General features: G+C 52.6%; 1 protein-coding gene across 2 annotated transcripts in view; it reads right to left on the bottom strand.

The window, feature by feature from the left end:
* The window catches only part of HIPK2 (homeodomain interacting protein kinase 2), a 150,819-nt gene that overhangs the window by 38,335 nt on the left and 93,493 nt on the right, over positions 1-18,991 (bottom strand). For both annotated transcript variants that reach the window (XM_081146527.1, XM_081146526.1), the window contains exon 3: positions 114-237. In XM_081146527.1, the coding sequence (XP_081002653.1) occupies positions 114-237 (124 nt within the window). The remainder of the gene's footprint in view (positions 1-113; positions 238-18,991) is intronic.

Here is an 18,991-nt window from a genome sequence, read left to right as displayed (position 1 = left end):
CGTGGGAGCCCACGCAGCACCCCGCAGCCGCACCCACATGCCATGCTCCAGGTGAAGCCGGGCGCCCGGGGCCCACCCGCGCCGCCTGGACCCGCCTGGTCGCCGGGACCCACCTGGTCGTACTCCGAGGCGCCCGGATAGAGCGGCCAGCCCAGGAACAGCTCGGCGATGACGCAGCCCAGGGACCACATATCAATGGCCTCACAGAAGGGTAAACCAAGGATGATCTCGGGGGCCCTACAGGAGAAGAACGGAAGAAAGCATTAGCAGTGTAGACATGCGGGCAGCTATGACGAATTCTACATAACGCCCTGTCTGTCCATCCCCAGGTGCAGTGAGGGCCCCTCCAAAGGGCCTGTGGTTCTCACTGCCTGGCAGTAACCCCTCTGATCTCTGGCTCGTGGCTCTAGGACAGACCTAGAAGGAACCGCATCTACTGACTTCATTACCTTTATGCTCCAACCAGATGAGCTAAGAGCCACTTTAGAGACCCCCGGAGTTCTCCTTTGTAGCGGAAAACTCGGAAACTAATGTTTAGAGAACGTCCAGGTTTTACCAAGGAATTCAGAAATACAGGTAATCTATTTTTTTAATCTTCATGCGAGGATATTTTTTCCATTGCTTTTCAGAGAGAGTGGAAAGGGGAGAGACAGAGAGAGAAACATTGGTTGCCTTCCGCATGTGCCTTCAGTCCATGGGCCGAGCTCTAACCACTGAGTCAAACTGGTTAGGGCCGGGTATTTTATTTTCAATAGTATGCTATATAAAGCAAGTGGCCTCCACCCAGAATAATGGGGTGAAATCCAGTATCCGTCCATGCCAACGATCCCTTTCTTAGGAGCTTATGTCCCACTTTCCCAAGGAAATACTATATTTTTCATCAGCTTCTAAAAAGTCTCCTAAAAAGTTCTCTAGCCCTGGCCAGGTAGCTCAGTTGGTCAGAGCACTGTCCGGATACGCCAAGGCTGCAGGTTCGATCCCTGGTCAGGGCTACACACAAGAGTCAACCAATGACTGCATGACTGGGCGGAACAACAAATGGATGATTCGCCTTTTCTCTTTCAAATCAATCAATAAATTTTTTTTTAAAAAAAGTTCTCTAATATTCCAATTATAGAACCGTGTTCATGAATACAGAGTCTGGATGTCAATCAGAATTCTACTCTAAACCTGTTCCCGGCCATAGGGGTGATGCCCCTTCCCTGACAGAGCTTCTGAAGGAAAGCACCTAAGCTCAGAGAACATTTCACACGTAGTTAGTAATCAAAACCAGAGACCACAGAGCGCACCTTCTTTTCTAAGAATCTGTCGTCATTAGGTAGGGGTTCATTTTGGAGAAATGTCAAAGGTCATATGACCAAAGTCAAAGTATGAGATAGGAACATAGCCTGTGTTTTTAAAATGTGGCTCAAGGCGCTTGCTGATCATGACACGCCTTAGCCCAGCTTCTGTTTCTCTAGAAATTCCCCACCTGATGAAGCCATGAAGGCGCTGCTGTCCTGCCCCCTGCAGCCCGGAGCGGGAGCGAGGGGGCTGGGGCCCCCTCAGCTGGGGCGCCCTCTCTCCTAGGTTATCTTCACCCCCTAGCTCGGGAGGAGGGAGAAAGGGCGTGCTCAAAAACACCTCCACCTGCCTTGGCGCGTCGAGCTGAGTTTTTCCCACTTGAAGAGCATCTCCCTGCCTTGCTCCTATAAATTTCCTCTCATTGCTAATCTCTTTTTCCTACATAACAGTACTGAATAAACAAAACAAAAACCAAAGTGTCTTGCTACAGAGTCCTGACTGTTCCTATGTAACAAGGAGTTTCTTCGCTTCCTTTGAGCTGGGGATCCAGCACTGTGCCGGGTGCTTGTAGAGCCACAGTCCTCAGTCTGGCAGCAAGTCGTGCTTTTCCCACAATCCGTCTGCTCTTCCCAGGAGGGAGTTACCGTGGAGGGTGGGGAGCGAGAGCGAGCTGCCTTGGGGCTGCTTAATGGGCCCGTCCTGTCCCTGTCCCCTCACCGCTGGGATCTTCAGCTGCCAGTGTTCTGCCAGCACGTGGCCGCTGGCCTCCTCCAGTCCTGGCTGCTGACCCTTTGAGTGGACACGGGAGGCTGCTCTTGTCCTCTGGCACTGATGCGCTGGGGTGCCCATGGTGATTTTATGCCACTGTCGGACTGTCTTGTGTCATGGGGCCTTTGATCCCACAACCAGCCTAGGTCGCTGTGTCCAGTGTGTCCCCAAACACCATGGCTCCAGAGGCACCTGAACATCACGTGTCATTGATGAGGTCACTACAGGCGGCCTCTGCAGTGCAATTGCTTTAGAGATGGTTTTAAAAAGACCACATCCCTTAGAAAAGAAGCAATATCTGAGAAGAACATTAGAGAGAAGACGACACGTTTTACGACACGTGTCAGAGCTGCTTTTCTTTCTGCCTCGCTGTTCTGGGTCAGGTGCGTCCACCTGCCTCCTCCCCACGCAGGCTCAGGCCGCCTCCTGAGAGTCCTGTGCTGGTTCCCAGGAGTCCTCCTTTCGGGCTGCTGACTCCAGATCACACGTCTGCACCGCTGGCCCTATTCCTGTCACCTGTACCTTTGCCCCTGGTGGCCTGGACACTCCAGTCTCCAGGTGGGTCTTGGGGACAGGCTGGTTTGGACGTGACCACAGGGCTGCTGTTCCCAGGAGGTTATTCAACTGTCCTCATGGTTCTCATGCCCCTGAGCAGGCTGTGGGAACCTCTGGAAGCCCATTTCCAGGTTTCTGCCCCTGAGGATGTGCCGGGCAGAACCTAACAGATGAGGCTGTCAGGTAAGGGGTGCCTTAGGGATGTTCCCCAGCAAGACACAGGGATTCTGTCGGCTGACGTTCCAGGAACAGGGCCTGTGAAAGTCACTGTTAACCCTTTCCCATTAGAAAATGAAATGATAGCCGTTCCTGGTGCCATGATACGCACAGCAGGATATCTTCCTTCTGGGACCACAGTGAACAGGTGTCAGGCTAGATGGCTGGGAGACGGAAGAAACGGAAGGCACAGTCCTGTCCCCGAGGGGCCCCCGTGCTGGGAAGGCCACACTAGAACACCCGTGACAACTAAAACTGAGTACAAAACACACTCGATATAAACACAGAGACACGAAAACAGAGCTAATTCAAGCACAAACGAGCTCTAGCATCGCCCATTAAAAAATAAAGCAAAACACAAGAACAAAACACACCAAACCCAAACTCAAACCCTTCGTAATCCCTTCTCCAGGCAGCTGCCGCCCTATTTCTCTGTTCTCCCTCCAAAGCCAAATCTCTCAAGAGTGATCTGCAGTTTCCACGCTTTGCCTCCAGCATCTTCTCAACTCCTCTAACTGGGCGCCCGCACCCCGCTCCACGCCTGTGCTCCGCTGGTCAAGATCAGCAGTGACCACGCCGTCCCATCGTCGGTCAACTTCTCTGCCCCGTGACCCAAGGGCCGCATTTCTCAGAGCTGACCCTTTCCCCCTGTTCTGAACCACTCAGCCTGGGTTCTCCGACACCCCACACCCACACTCATCCTGCCTCTCTGCCGGCTTGTCCTCCATCCAGCTGCTATCTGGTGGAGAAGTCCCGGGACCCCTTCTTTTCATCCGTGTTCTAGGTCATTGTCGTGGGTTAAATGGCGTCCCCCCAAAACACATGTTGAAGTCCTAATCCCCGGCACCTCAGAATGTGACCTTATTTGATGGGGTTACTGAAGATGTAATTAGTTAAGTAGGGGGGCCCTTAGTCCTATATGATCGGTGTCCTCGGAATAAGGGGGACATCCAGACACAGGAGCAGAGGGAAGGTGGCCATGTGAAGACGGACGCAGAGACGGGAGTCATGTGTCACAAGTCAAGGAACGACCGGGGCCACCAGAAGCTAGAAGAGGGAAGGAAGCACCCCCCACAAAGGCTCCAGAGGGAGCATGTCCTGGCCAACACCCTGATTTTGGATTCCTAGCCTCCAGAAAATAAATAAATGTCATTCTAAGTCATGCATTTTGTGGAACCTCTTTCCATAGCCCTAGGAAACAGGTACAGTCATCGTATCTACACCCACAGGTTTAAATTCTACTCGTGTTTCCAAAAGTCTGGCTGCACCTTGACCTTTCTCAGCTCCAGACTTATGTCCCGATGGCCTGACATCTCCGCTGGAACGCGTCACAGTCAGCGCAGACGCCCCACGCTTAAGAGGGAGCTCTCCCCCCTGCCTCTGCCCTCCCGTTTCACTGAAGGAAGCCACCACCATCACTTCTGCTACTCATGGGAATGACCTCTGATTCCTCCCTCTCCCCCTTCACCCCCAGCACCCAGCTCTGAACTATACCTCAGACTGGCCCCTGCTGCTCCCTCTAATGCCACCACTCTGGCCCTGGCCACCCCGGCTCACCTGGAGCTTCCTACCTGGTGCTTCCTTCCTCCGATCCACTCTCTACGTAGCCGCCGAAGTGAGCAGGTCGCATCTCCCTTGGCTTTAAGCCCTTCAAAGGGTCCCCACTCGGAATGAAATCTAAGCCCTCCCATGGCCCCCCGGGACCTCCATGATCGGGGACCCTGCCCCGCTCTCCACTGCCATTTCAATCCACTCTCCTAGTTCCAAAAGCTCCAGTCCAACCAGTTTCCTTTCAGTTTCTAGAATACCAAAGCCACTCCCGGACCTGGAGCCTCTGTGCAATGCTGCGGCTTCTGCCTCAGACGCTTTCTCTGCTGGCTCCCAGGCGGCTGCCTCCTCCCCATCCTTCAAGCCTCAGCTTAACCGTCAGGGCCCCAGACAGGCCTCCCTGGACGCCGGTTAGTCTCCACCCGCAGTGCCATAAACGTCGCTTTACAGCACTTCCCAATAACCTGCTTACTGTCCCCTTTCCCTGCTAAGTCCACGAGGGCAGCTCAGTGCCTGGCATTTAGCAGCCACTCAGTCAGTGAGGACTTGTTGACTGAATAAACCCTTATTAAATATAAGAAAGTGCTAAAATATGGGAAGTTCTAAGGCAGCACAAACCAAGGCGAGTAGAAGGGACACACGTTCGTGAAGCTTGGGCACGAGGGGGCAGGGTTAGCCCGAGGAAGAGCAGGCCTGCACGCAGGCGGGATCACCGGCCTGGGGGCCCAGAGACGGGCATGAGCATGCAGCCCATGCTCACCTGCGGCGGGGCGAGCACTGGGGCTCAGAGCACACCTACCTGTAGGTGGCTCCCCAAAGAATTACAGCAAAAAAGCCAAAGGGCGTAGCAGGGGGAGGGGAGATGGCGCCAGGACTAACGAGGGACAGGACTGTAGGGCTAAAAAGAGAGCTAGTCCTCTAGACCCGATCTCTTCACTCTCTCCACTCGGCTCTCACTGCCACGAGCCTGACCGAGGCCCCTTCAATCCGGGCCTCTCTTGTAACCCCTACTGGCCTCTTGCCTTTGGTTCCAACCTTTTCCAGTCTATGCTGAAACGCCCCTTCATCCACAAGGATGCGCCCTCGTCTCTGCACCCGTGACACACTGATCCTGTTTCTGCTCTAGCCCGTCCCCTCCCCTCCCTCCTTCTAACTCACACATACGCGGCCCACCTTCTCTGTGCTGGTGCACAGGGTGACCAAGAGACAAACACGAAAAACCAGGTGGGGTCAGGAAGCACCGATTGAGCACCTACTGTCCTAAACATAGGCCCGCACGTCTGCCCCCCGCTACACCGTCCGAAGGGCAGGGTCTGGGCCTCGCTAACCATCAACCCCCAGTGTGGCCACAGCAGATGCTCGGTAAGTGTCTCCTCATCACCCAGGCCAGGAGCCCATAGGCAGGGAAGGCACTTCTCTAGCGGGCCCCCAGCAATCCTTGGGGGGCTGAAGACCATTCTGCTGCGATCTGGCCGACGCCGGGCCCTTCTGTTAGTCCACAAGGCTCTGAGCTCCCGGAAGTTCAAAGTCAAGTCGACAATCTGCTTCTTTTTGTTCAGCGCATGGGAAGCACATGCTATGCACGGCTGCTCCGGCTTATTTACTCTGCAGCGAAGAAGAAACCGTTCTTACCAATGGTTATTTTTAAGCCAGAATTTGGCTCAAGCCCCTCATTCGCTCACGTATTCGAATGCTCAGGCTCCATTCCTAAGCATCTACTATGTGCCAGGCACTGTGCTGGGTGCTGAAGACTGAAAACTAAACCAGGTCCTATGGCGTCTCCAGGGGTTCACCATCTAGTCGTGCCAACAGCTGACATACAACGTGCCGAGGGTGTGCCCACGAAGGAGGGACTAACTGGGGAGGAGAGACAGAGCAGGAGGGCCTCCCAGGAGAAACTCTGAGCTGTGCTGGTGAGCAGACAGGGGGCATGGCCTGCAGGCAGAGGGCAGGGTGAGCGCAGGTCCCCCCTCTCCCATGTCACCGCTGTATCTCCAGTGCCCAGCGCAGTCCCTGGGGCTCGGTGGGTGCTCACTACACATTTGTAGAAGGTATGAATTTTTCTGTTTCAACCCTGAAGCTGGCACCATCTCCCTGGCAATACCTCCTATGACAAGAGGCAGACGACTTGGCCTGTTTCAAAGGTCGCCTGCTTAAGAAAAAAAAAAAAAAAAAAAATCACATTCTGGTTTCTTCCGTGAGGGCTGGGGGCTGTTTCTGTTTGTTCTCAGTTCGGTTCTGCAGCAGGCAGACGCTGGCTTGAGAAACGGCCTTTCCCATTGGGCTCAGAGTCGCCCAGGTTCTGATCATGACTCATCCTTGGGTCACCAGCCCCCGGAATCACCTTACAGCTTCCTCACTGCTATTCTGGGGCATCAAAAATACTTTAAACATCCATGAAGTGTCAGACAAAATCTGCACCTGAGAGAGAGGGGGACTGTTCCTTTCCAACGGAAAACCCTAGTTTCTGTAGAAAGAGAACAAACAATTGCCGCTCCCGACACATCAGTTATCGAAGCTTTATCCCTCGCTCCACCAGCTCTCCCGACGCTGCACGTGGCTGACAGGGCAGTCCCAGGTCACGCCCTGGTCACGTGACCCCGTGGGGCCACACAGGCGGGAGACCACGCAAGCTGAGTGGGATCGCACCCGCGGGGGCCCCGCGCGCACTCGTGGGGAGGCTCCAGTGCCGTCAGGCCCCAGCTGCACACCTGCTGCCCGCCGCCGGTGTGCGGGTGACATGCGACAGAGCGCGCAGGATGCACCCAGCCAGGGCCTGGTCGGGAGCAGGCGATCAGCAAATATCAAATTCCATATCCACGGTATGTCTACGTCCGCGTCACAATCATATAACGAGCACCATTAAAAAAATATATGTTTCTACGGATTTCAGAGAGAGGAAGGGAGAGAGAGAAACGTCAGTGATGAGGCAGAGTCAATGATCGGCTGCCTCCTGCGCACACCCCCTACTGGGGATGGAGCCCGCAACCCGGGCATGTGCCCTGACCGGGAATCGAACCTGTGACCTCTTGGTTCATAGGTCGACGCTCAACCACTGAGCCACGCCGGCTGGGCAAGAGCATCATTTTAAAAGCCCACTTTCCTCCTTATATGTTGAAACATTTAGGACAACTGTTTAAATATATTAAAGCATACACATTAAACACTTTTTGTTTCATTTATTTATATAAAAAAGGTAGAAAGATTACTAACCAACAACCAAGCACCCACTACCTACCCACCCAGCTTTAGGAAGAAAGCTGCCAGTCCACAGCCCCCCACTCCCGCCCCGCATGGGGAAACGTGGCCCTAGCTCTGCATTCCCTTTCGTGGTACATTCTCTCGCTCACCCAAGGTCCCCGGCCAAGTGTAAGGCCACAGCCACTGTCTCGATCATGCGCAGAGCATGCTGATAAAACAAGCCAAGGTTCACAGCCACTCCCAGCTTGGGCAATAAATCTGCAGCCCTAATCAGAGAGCACAGGAAGGGCTACGCATTTCTGGAGAAATGTTACTCAATTTCTGAGTTTTTATTTCACCATCTATGAGATGTGATTATTAATCTTGCTTTTTTTTCTCGCCTCCACAGCGGCTTATGAAGATAAATTATGGTCGGTAGAATTATAAAGCAGTTTGAACCCCTCGGAAGCAAGACACTCTATTAGCCCATGGTATTTCATAATCACGGATATTATAAGGTGTACTCGAATTGAACTGCAGTGGAAAAGCCCGTTCCCACAAATATATGTAGATTGAAAGTAACCTCAGTATGGCTGGGGCAGAAGCAATTGAAATGTAAATTACATTTCAGATGGGTTGTTAAATCTCATGTTTGGTTCCAATGCAAAAATAGCAGATTTGGAAATGCTGACATGAGCTCTGAGCCGCTATTTGAGCTGATGACCCGGAGTGGGAGGCAAGGGATTACATCGAAGCTACACAGGACCTGAGAAATAGCAGAAATCTGAGGACTAGGAGGAGGCTGCTTCCGAGACACTGGGTCCAACGCCCGAAGGATCTGGACAGAAGACAGCAGGAGGCAGAGCTGCCGGGGAGCACCTCAGGGCAGCCAAAGGGAGAGAGAGCACACCCCGTGACTGCTGGCGGGCTGCCAGGAAATTGGGGAGCAGCATCCCTAAAAGGTGGACTCCTACCATGACTGCGGACCCAGGAAGGCCCAAGTGGAGATGTAAATATTGACCGAGGCCTGGACAATCCAAGGCCAGCCTGACATTTGATTTTGAAACACACCACTTCCTCATTGAACAGGAGATAGAAGAGAAATAGCTTTGTCTTTGACTGGGGGGGCTGGGTATGGGGACAAAGGGACCCAGGGCTGGAGCTCCCAGAACGAAACACAGGGTGAGGGTGACCACCTGTTAGCGTGCACTGAGCCAAGGTGACAAGCAGACTGTCCCTGTAGTGGCCTAACCAAATGCTGTGGACCCTAAGATCTCTAGACACTCCCCAGAAGAGTATTTTTGCCCCGTAACAAGCTGAAGATGGCCTTGTGGTGGAGAGAGAGCTGTGGCAAAGGAGCAAGTTCTGACTGCAAAGGAGAGCTAGGAAAGATGCCCCACTCGGGCCCGTGGGTGTCCTGGCTTGAAGCCACACACACAGCAAAATCGCCGCAGAGATGTTCTAGAAGTTCTACCTCAGGGCCATTGCTGCTGACCATAAAACTGTGCACAGGCGAGGATCATTCAAGACCTTCCCTGACAATTCTGTTCTAATTGAGTAACTCTGGCTATCACCAACAGAAATGCTCAAAACATCAGAATGGGTCTTCACATCCATATGGGAGGCTGATTATATAGAACCACAGTGTGGCCTTGATGTTGACATTGTTCTCAAGTCACACTTGGACCGTCTCCCAAAGGAAGCTGGCTTCCGCGAGCCCATGGACTGACCATCCGCAGAACGGCAGGTGCTTTTTGATTTGCACTGGCAATGAACGAGACTTCCCTGGTCTGCATACACATAGATTTATATTGACAAATACGTTTAATATAATTTATGTAGCCAGCTTCAACTCTGCAAAGTGCAGTGTCAAAATCCAACTTTCTTAGTTACAGAGCAGAAAAAAAGGCTGGATGGAGAACTTACCTGCCTGTAATTTCCAAAGGCTTCTAATATGTTGGTGTAAACTGGAAACCAGTTCTAAGATATCCAGAGCATATTCTGATGTTAGTCAACAAGTTCATAGTAAATGGCTACATACAGCCATTCTTTTTACATGTATGCTGCTCTCAGTTCTTTTAAAAATTTTTAATCTTTATTTTTAATTTGAAAGACAACACACACACCAAGAAGTGCACAAAACAAAAACATATTATAGTCCAATCACACGAGAAAATAACAACCAGTGCACTTAAAGAAACATAACAGGGTCAACATCACAAAGCCCCGCCATGTTCCGGTTCCTGCCCTCCACGGTCCCCTCTCCCACCAGCAAGCGGTGGGGACACGCCTGTGCTGGAGTGTGTGCGCATCAGGGGTGTGGCCCCCCAGCCCCGGCTGGGCCCTGCCCCCTGCCCGGTGCAGGCACCTGAATACACAGGCTAGAAGGACCTCAGCGCAAACAGGCTCAGCACCAAGGCCTGGAGCTGGGAAAATGACACAGTTGGCTGAGCGGGACAGGACACAAAACCTCAGACACTCTTTTCAGCTCCTCTCGTTAATTGTTTCCCTTCTGCTTTGTTGTTAGTCTGTTGACTGAGACTGAGGGCTGAAACCGACTGCATTTAGAGCTTTCCCGGGAAGCCTGCAGATACTCGGAAGGCCTGACCCAAGTCGCACTGTCACCTGCTGCCACCTTTCAGCTCCTCCTTTCTCTGCATGGGGAGGGAGTTTGGTATTTCAGCACCTGTGGATCAACTGGAAATGCAGTACTTACACTTTATTCAGCGCAGTGACAGTTACCCACCAGGGGGTGAACATGAGATGTGGGGGGGGGGGCGGCGGGGCCTGGCTGGCCTCTTTCACGCTAATGGATTAATTCAACGTTCACCCTCCACCCCTGACAAGCACACTCAGATGGTAATATCACTTACTTATATGCAGCTTTATCGATTTAAATGTAAAACTCATTGGTGAACATTTAGCTTTGACTGGTTCACAGAGAGTACTCAAAAGTGTTTGTTGAATGAATGAATGAACCAACATACGGCTGAAGAATCCTGTTGCTTCCCCACCAGGGGTCCCCGTGCCTGCCCTGGGGAGGTCCCGGAGCTCCCAGCTCCTAGCAAGTGAACTGTAACAGAAACAAGGCTCATGTTTAGGATGACAGCCCCATCTTTTTCTGTGGCTTGTGGGGCTAGCTCAGGAGGCACTCTCCATGGCTGATGGCCTGGGACTGGAGATGGGGACCTGCTCCTTCTTTTGAAAGGGGGATGTCACCGACTGGAGACATACAATGGAGAGGAGAAGCCGGAAGCCTGAGCTATAAGAAGCCAGTGAGTAAAGATGCCAAACACATGTTGGAGGGTGAATTTCCACTCAGCCTAGGTCCTAGGTCCTCGGGAGCCTCCCTCCGTGTTGTGCTGTTGACAGGGAATTGCAGAGGGAGAAGCTCTGAAGCTCACTAACACCCTACTAAGCAAGTTTTCAAATACAGCCCGGAGCCATCCTGGCCGATGGCGTGAGCTCTGACCCAGGAGGGACAGGATGGGTCCTGTCTCCCAGCAGGCAGGTGTGAGTGGGGTGAGAGGAGCCAGGCCGTGCTCTCTAGGGAAGTGCACACGGTCTTGCCTTTCCCAGGAGACCAAACCCACAGGAGAGGACCGAGGACACATCCTTCACCCAACTCCGCATTAGGAAGCGCTGCAGAGTGGACTCGGCCACGGCCGTGAGGACCTGCCGTGGTCAGGGCAAGGAGGGAGCTCCCACGGTGGCCGGCTGTTTGTTCCAGCACGAGTTAGGAACAAGAGAGCTTTGCCAAGCAAAATGGGCATACATTCCGGCTCTTCAGCCAAGGGCAGCTTATTTAGGGAAAACCTTCCAACATTCAGCTTTTCCTAAAGGAGCTGGAAAAACAACAACAAAACCCACGTTTGCTGTCTTGTATGTGGGCCACGGAGGAAAAATTCAGCTGGCTCTTTACAGCTCCCACTAGGGGGCGCTGGAGCGCAGCCGACACAGGCGCTGAGAGGCACCTGCACCTTCACTCCTGCTGGACAGAGGGACTGACCCCGCTGGGGACAGCCGCTGAACCTCCGTGAGAAATACACAAGAACCGTGGAGCAGAGCCCGGGGGGTGTTTTTGTCAGCGGAAGGGGCGTCCCTTGTCCCCAGATGAGGGTCCCACTACCCCCTCTTCCCATATTCTGTGTTTTTCATCCTAACAATGGGGCCTCTTCATAATCCAGGAGCTGGGACTCCCGCACAGGCCTTTGGAACGGAGCAGCCTTCAGCTAAAGAGATTAAAAGTTCATTTCGTTCTCTTGTGCTCCAAACGCTCATTTGTCAAGCCAAGTGAGCCAACCAGCGTGTGCAACCCGGGGGCTGCCACATGTCAGCTGGAGCTCAGTGGTGAAGAAAAAAGAAAGGAAGGAGGGGCTTGCCTGGTGGAAAGGAGGAAGCCAGGGGTCCCCTGAAGCACCGCCCTGGCTATGGCCCGAGGCCTTGGAGTCTCTCACCTTGAGTCCCCCCTCTTCCAGGGCTCTTCCCTGACTCAGGCTCTCCGCTATTCTGGGTTCCTGCAACGCACCTACAGGCGATTCAGCTCTTTCACTCGTCCTCACACTGATAGTTATTTTTAAAAATATGAATAACCTGTAATCAGCTTCTCCCGGGGCTGGAGGCATCTCGGGGCGATGGAGCGAGCACTCGTCCCCTGTGCACACCGCGCAGCCCAGCGGACAGCGGCTGTCGCGGGTCACGCTCATGCGGGGGAAGAGGCCTGGACTCCTCCTTGCTTCCTCCCGCCGAGCTCAGGGCAGCGCTGAGTAAACGCGCAACGCCCAGATGCTCGGCGAGCTGATCATCCGAGGAGGAAGCGAAAACGGATTTCTTGCTATTTGCTTATTTATGTATGTATGCATGTATTTATTTACTTTTAATATATCTTTATTGATTTCAGAGAGAGAAAAGGAGAGGGAGAGAGAGAGAGAGAGAAACATCAATGATGAGAGTCATCGATCGGCTGCCTCCTGCACGCCCCCGACTGGGGATCGAGCCCAGCAACCCGGGCATGTGCCCTGACCGGGAATCGAACCCCAATCGCCTGGATCCTAGGTCGACGCTCAACGGCAGAGCCATGCCTGGCTGGGGTGCGTATATTTATTTTTAAAGAAAGAGAAGGGACAGGCGTGGGCCAGCTCTTTTTAGTTCTCTGATAAGGGAGGCTCCCACCGAGACATCTGAATAGAAACTGATGAAGCTCGAGTTATTTTTAATGGGAGACACTTGACATAGGAAGCTTGTCTCTTTAAAAAATATGTAAGCTGAGGGGTGGTGGGTGAAAGAGAGGGAACTATCTGGAGGTGAAGAGAGAAATAACAAGCGGAGTGTGGAAGAGAGGAGGCAGCTCGGGAGCTTTAAAAAAATCAAGTAAGAAAGCCCACAAGCAGTGAAGTGGGTGCCTGAAGGGACAGCAGTGAGGACGGGTGCGAAGGGCTCAGTCTCTCTCCGGCCAGAGAACGTAGGTTTCGAGACAGCGCTGAAGCAGCCGAGTGGCTGCTTGTGGGACTCGCCTGCACACGGTGCCAGCTCTGTCATTCAGTCTTTGTGTGCACGCGCTCAGGCCGGCCCTGGGATGCCCCCTGGAGGCCGCAAGCTCCTCGAGGAGAAAGCAGCGACATGTGCTCCTACAGAAGTGCTCGGCTGCCTGTGTGCGGCCCACGGGGCTCTGCTGGGGCTCCGTCGGCACCCACCGACTAAACCCAGCTGACCCGACTGTCCCGCCTGCAGGGCTCTGACACAGAACTGTCCAGCTCCTTTTCCCTCGGCCTCAAAAAGGGTTTGTGTATCAAGGAACGAGACCACCCTAGCCCTGGCCCGTGTGGCTCAGTGATTAGCGCATCGGCCTAGCACCAAAGGGTTGCAGGTTCCATCCCCTGCCCGGGCGAGTGTGCGAGGCAGCCAGTCGATGTGTCTCTCTCACATTGATGTTTCTCTCTCTCTCTCTCTCTCCCTCTTGCTCCCTTCCTTCCACTCTCTAAAAATCAATGGAAAAATAATCCTCAAGTGAGGGTCAACAACAGAAGACAACCCTGAAGAGCCCAAGGATTCAACTCTAGACCCAGGGCCGAGGCCGACAGGCGATTCTGCCCGGCTCTGAAGGGAGGTCAACCAGAAGCCTTCGCTCTTCCCTCTTCCCAGGGTCCCTGACTTTCCAGGGGCTAAGACTTCGGATGATCACAGAGGCCAAAGCTGCGGGCCACCCCCGGGGACTCAAGTTCAGACCAGGAAGCCAACGCGGTGGAGGGAGATGCGGAGGGTAGGAGGCTGAATATTTTGGGTTGCACAGAGGACAGACAGGCTGAAGAGAGACGCGCACACGTTCCCCAGCCTTGCTGTTTCCCCCAGGGTTGCATCGGTGGCTAAAATGTGAGTGAGCATCGTTGCCGCATGCACCTTAACATCTGGTTAAAACGACCGTTCTGCAAGCCAGGGTTCGGGCCCGTCACTGGTCCCGCCTCCCTCCTCCCCAGCAGCCGTGTCCCACCCCCCACCCCCCACCGGCTGCCGGCGTCATTATCCAGGACCATTCTCAGGACTGTCCTGCTGGGCCGGGGGAGGGGAGGGCAGAGGGAAGGGAAGGATGCTGCAGGGGTATTTTCTTTCCCCGTGCATCGCGTGTCCAACATGGACAAATATTTGTGTAGCCTCTGTATTTCCCATTAATGCTGAGATAAAGTAATTAGCAACTAGATTTTTCTGGGAGAAGCAGCAAAGCTCAGGGGAGTGTGTGTATGTGTGTGTGTGGGGGGGCAAAACCCCAAATGGAAGAACAGGAAATGCTAAAAGCTGGCATCTAAAGGTATTATTAAAAAACAATATGGGAAAAGGCAGAAGTGTATTTCCTCTGTTCTCCTAAGGGGAAGTTCAGAAAAGGGTCAGAAAGAACAATGCAGGCGTCTATCACAGCAGCCTCTAACCTAGAGCGGTCACTTACGCACTGCGGCCTCATTTCTCAATTGTCACCCCCCCCCCCCCAGAAGGCACGCCACCCTGGCCTTATGAATTATACATTTCATTTCCATTTACCGACACCCCCACGCGGTGACCACCGCCGAGGCGCGGGGGGGGGGGGGGGGGTGGTGACGCCGGCCCCCTCCCCCAGGTGCACAGGCAAATGCTCCACGTGGGTTCTGCTTGTTTGACCTTCAATTCCCTGTCTGAGGTTTTGTTTATCGAACAAATAAGAACTAGCTACCAGTGGAAATTTCCCTAAGGGAAATCACACTGGGGCACCTTTCCTTCCCCTTAACATTTTTATTCAGGTGAAATCTGGCTAAAATGCGATTGAGAGAGGTCCTGAAGGAGGCAAAGGCAATGGCGTGCAGCGAGGGCAAAGGTGTGTGTGGTGTGTGTGCATGTGCACGTGTGTGTGCATGTGCGCGTGTGTGCATGTGCATGTGTGTGTGCATGTGCACGTGTGTGTGTGCACGTGCACGTGTGTGTGTGCACATGCACATGTGTGTTTAGAAGCACCAGCCGTGCCCACTCCGTCCTGCTGTTTGAGTTGGGATGGGGAGGCTGGAAAGGGGGTACCAGATAAGGGTATTGTGGCAGGAACTGGGGCGACCCCTCTCCCCGATGCCTGATAAACTGGTACCCCTCTCCCACCAGGCCAGAGGGCCCCAGGGAATCTCTGGGGGCTGTCTTCACAAGTGCTATTAATATATCAAAGGGAGCAGCCCTGGCCAGGTACTCAGGTGGTGAGAGCATTGTTCCCATATGCCAAGGTTGTGGGTTCAATCCCTGGTCAGGGCGCATACAATCAACCAACGAATGCATAAATAAGTGGAACAACAAATCGATGTCTCTTTCTCTCTTTCAAATCAATAAAAATAATAAATCAAAAAGGACACTCCTCTTTGTTCACAGTGCTACTTCTTGGGGACTTTCCTTTCAAATCTTTAAAAAAACGTTAGGTTCAGTAGAGAAGTACCATCTTGTGAGAACATGGAACACCCGCGAAGCAGACAGAGGTAAGCAAGGATGGAGAGATTCCCTGAAAAGCAGATGGTACACTCTAAGAGATGATACAGGTAAACTTGTTAAATTTATTTTTTAGAAATGATTTAGACCCATTTAGGGAAGACAGTTGTGAGATGGGCTATAAAAATAGACTATTCGATTTCTGAACTGAGCTCAATAACACAATAGCAAATCGCATGACTATTAGGTAAGAATCACTATGACATAACTGTTACTCCCATAGTTTTTTTTTTAAAAACTACTCTCAGTGTTGGGTCATGTTTAAACAGGATCGACTGGGGGTCTATTGTGAGCACACAGCAGCCTCCAAATGGTCCCCTCCCGCACTGAATGGGGCAAACCTGTGGAACCAAGAGGATGTTGCAGAAAGGATGACACGGGACTTCTGAGCCTAGGTCATAAGACACTACGGCTGTGTCCTGCGCTCTCTCAGATCACTCGCACTGGAGAAGCCAGTGGCCATGTTGTGAGGACACTCAAGCAGTCCCAGGCAGCAGCCCCCATGACAACGAACTGAGGACTCCTGCTAAACACCAACACCAGCCTCCCAGCCATGAGAGCAAGACCCTGGGAAGACCCTCCTGCCCAGCGGAGTCCTCGGATGACCGCAGCCCCGCTGAGAGCTTGGCTGTAGCCTCAGGAGAGACCGTGAGCAGAACTGTCCGGCCAAGTTGCTCCCAAGTTCCTAGTCCACAGAAACTGTGAGATGACACATGCTTGCCATGTTTTAAGCCACGGAGTTTTGAGGTCACTTGTTATGCAGCAACAGAGAACTAACACCCATGTGTGGACTTATCTCTAGGAGAGGAGGAACCATGCACAAGAAGGTGAAGACTTGATCTTTTGACAAGTCTTAGGGGAGCCCTGCCTGGCACCCTACCCTGCACTGAACACTCTGTCTGGTCCCTTCCCTGCAGGGACAGACACTCTAGACGGGACTCAACTAAACACCCCCCAGAAAAGGTAGGTGTCACGATGAAAATGATGCTCAAAGGGGACTTGCAAGCATCCAAAGGCAGGAAGGCCTGACGGTTTGGAACAGAGATTGCAAACTGTATCCCACAGGAAGCGTCCAACACAGAGACATAAGCTGTTCGGTCTGCAAAGGATTTAAAACTTTTTTGAATTACTTACTTTTAGAAATCAGGCAATATTTCTTAAAAGTTTGGATTTCCAGCTTCTCTTGAAAATCTAAAGCTCTGGAAACTATATATTTGTTCTTGGAAGCAATGAACTCAGGCCGAGTCCCTGTCCCCTTAATGGCGCACCCGTGTGCCACCTGTCCCGTCCTTACCGGATCACCGACTTTACCTGGCTGGCCCTATGGCATTTGAGTTTGCGACGCCTAGGAGAGGAGCCAGAGGCAGAAAGACAAGTGTAGTAGCTAAGCAAAATTGCTGTTTTCAGCTGTGCATTGGTGACTTTTGAGGGGTGTAAACCTAGTTTCCTTTTATTAAACAAAAAAAGTTTTAGTCAACAGCTGCTCAGAAGCAAGGGAAACCTTAGAACTAGTAAGGAAGGTAAAACAATGATTCCACTTTTTTGTTGTTAATCTTCACAGGAGGATTTTTCCCCCCATTGCTTTTCAGAGAGACAGTGGAGGGGGAGCGAGAGAGGGAGAGAGAGAAACATCAATGTGAGAGAGACACATCGATTGGCTGCCTCCTGCATGTGCCCCAGGCACGGAGAACCTGCAACCCAGGTACATGCCCTAGACTGGAAATTGAACCCAGGACCCTTCAGGCCACAGGCCGATGCTCTAACCACCGAGAAACCCAGCCAGGGCAATAATGATTCCACTTTACATTAAATGGCATGAATTTTGATCGGAGAGGTCCCTGTTGAAGTTCATCCAGTGTTTGTGCATGAAGGTCTTGATTATATGAGACCTCAGCCAAGAGCAGTGCAGCACTGGAGTCCCACTCTGCTGAGCTGGCTCTCTCATAACAATAATTTACAATAACAGAGGAAAGGAAGGCTCTGGCGCCATAACTCAGTGAGTATCTGCTGGATTCTTCCCTCCTACGAGATACAATAATATGCCCTTTTTTGGACTCCTCCCAACTCTCCATTTGAAACAGGATTATAATCAGTTTTCAGAGCGGCTTACTCAGGAATTACCTAGCCAACCGCTGGATTCTTGGGCAGTTCCATGCAGCCCTTCGCAAATTTTTAGATGAGAAATGAAATGTTAACAGCATTGTGCTCTTAAAAATATTCTTTCTAAACAGTCGAGTGCTGGGTGGGAGGAGGGGGCCTTGGTCTGCCTAAAATGCTGCCCAAGGTGGTTTCATGTTGAGAGAGCAGGAGAAAGACACAGCCCTGCCTCCCCGCCCCACACTCAGGGAACATCACCAGTATTTATGGAGCTCCTTGTGTTCAAGACTCTGCTAGACGGTGATGCAGGGTCACGGTTCCTGCTCTCAAGGTTAGCGTCTGGTGAACATGTATGGAAAGATGAATTCAGGCAGAAGCAGTGCATGTCACATGCCGGCTACGCTGACAGAGAGCAATCGCTGTCTCAGTCGGGGAAGGTTTATTGAGCATCTGTGCTGTCCTGGGCAACGAGTGCTGAAAAGAGGGTCTCTGCCCTCACGGAGCTTGAACTCTAGCAGACTCATTCCAGGCTGGGAAGGACAGGGGAGAATTCAAAAAGGTGGGATTTAACACGACCATCAGGGACGGGCACACTTTAGGAGTCCAGAGGAGGAGGGCCCGCAGGTCAGAAAACAGTCTAAGCGCAGGGGCCGTGGGGGAGCACGAGGACCGCTCAGGAGGACGGGGGGGCACTGCGGGCTGGGGTCCGAGCGAGGGGCGAGGGGACCAGGGCAGCAGACTCTAAGTCTGTGCTTCCTGTGCCCGGCCCCAAGGTGAGACAACAGCTAGTCTCTGATCCCTTCCCTTGCAAAGTGCAGACACAAGGGGGTTTCTCTAAATGTGAGTAACTGGAAAGGACGGCACTGGGGGTCGTTAAACGCTGCGAAACGGGCTGTGGGTTTAGAGAGCTCATGGGACAAATCACACCTCTCAAGCCACCACCACACACTGTAGGGGTCCGGACACACAGACCTACGAGAGGCGGCCACTGCGAGGTGAGGGGTGAGGAAAGGAAATAAGCTACCACAACTTCACAAGAGCAGGGCCTGGCCCGGCTGGTGTGGCTCAGTGGTTGAGCACTGACCTATGAACCAGGAGGTCATGGTTCAATTCCTGGTCAGGGCACATGCCCGGGTAGGGGGTGTGTGCAGGAGGCCGAGATTAATGTTTCTCTCTCATCGATGTTTCGATCTCTCTCTCTCCCTCTTCTTTCCTCTCTTCTGAAATCAATAAAAACATATATATAGCACAGCCTGGGATTAGCCGACCTGGTGTGATGGAGTCTCCAAGTTTTACATTGCTTTAGCAAAGCTTTCCCACCTGCACAATGTTTGTTGCTTCCCAGAGGTTGGGGGAA

This window comes from Miniopterus schreibersii (assembly GCF_964146895.1).
Source record: "Miniopterus schreibersii genome assembly, chromosome: 9".
NCBI lineage: Eukaryota > Metazoa > Chordata > Mammalia > Chiroptera > Miniopteridae > Miniopterus > Miniopterus schreibersii.
Note: the sequence above shows the minus strand (reverse complement) of the source record. Positions and strands in the feature narration are given on the sequence as shown.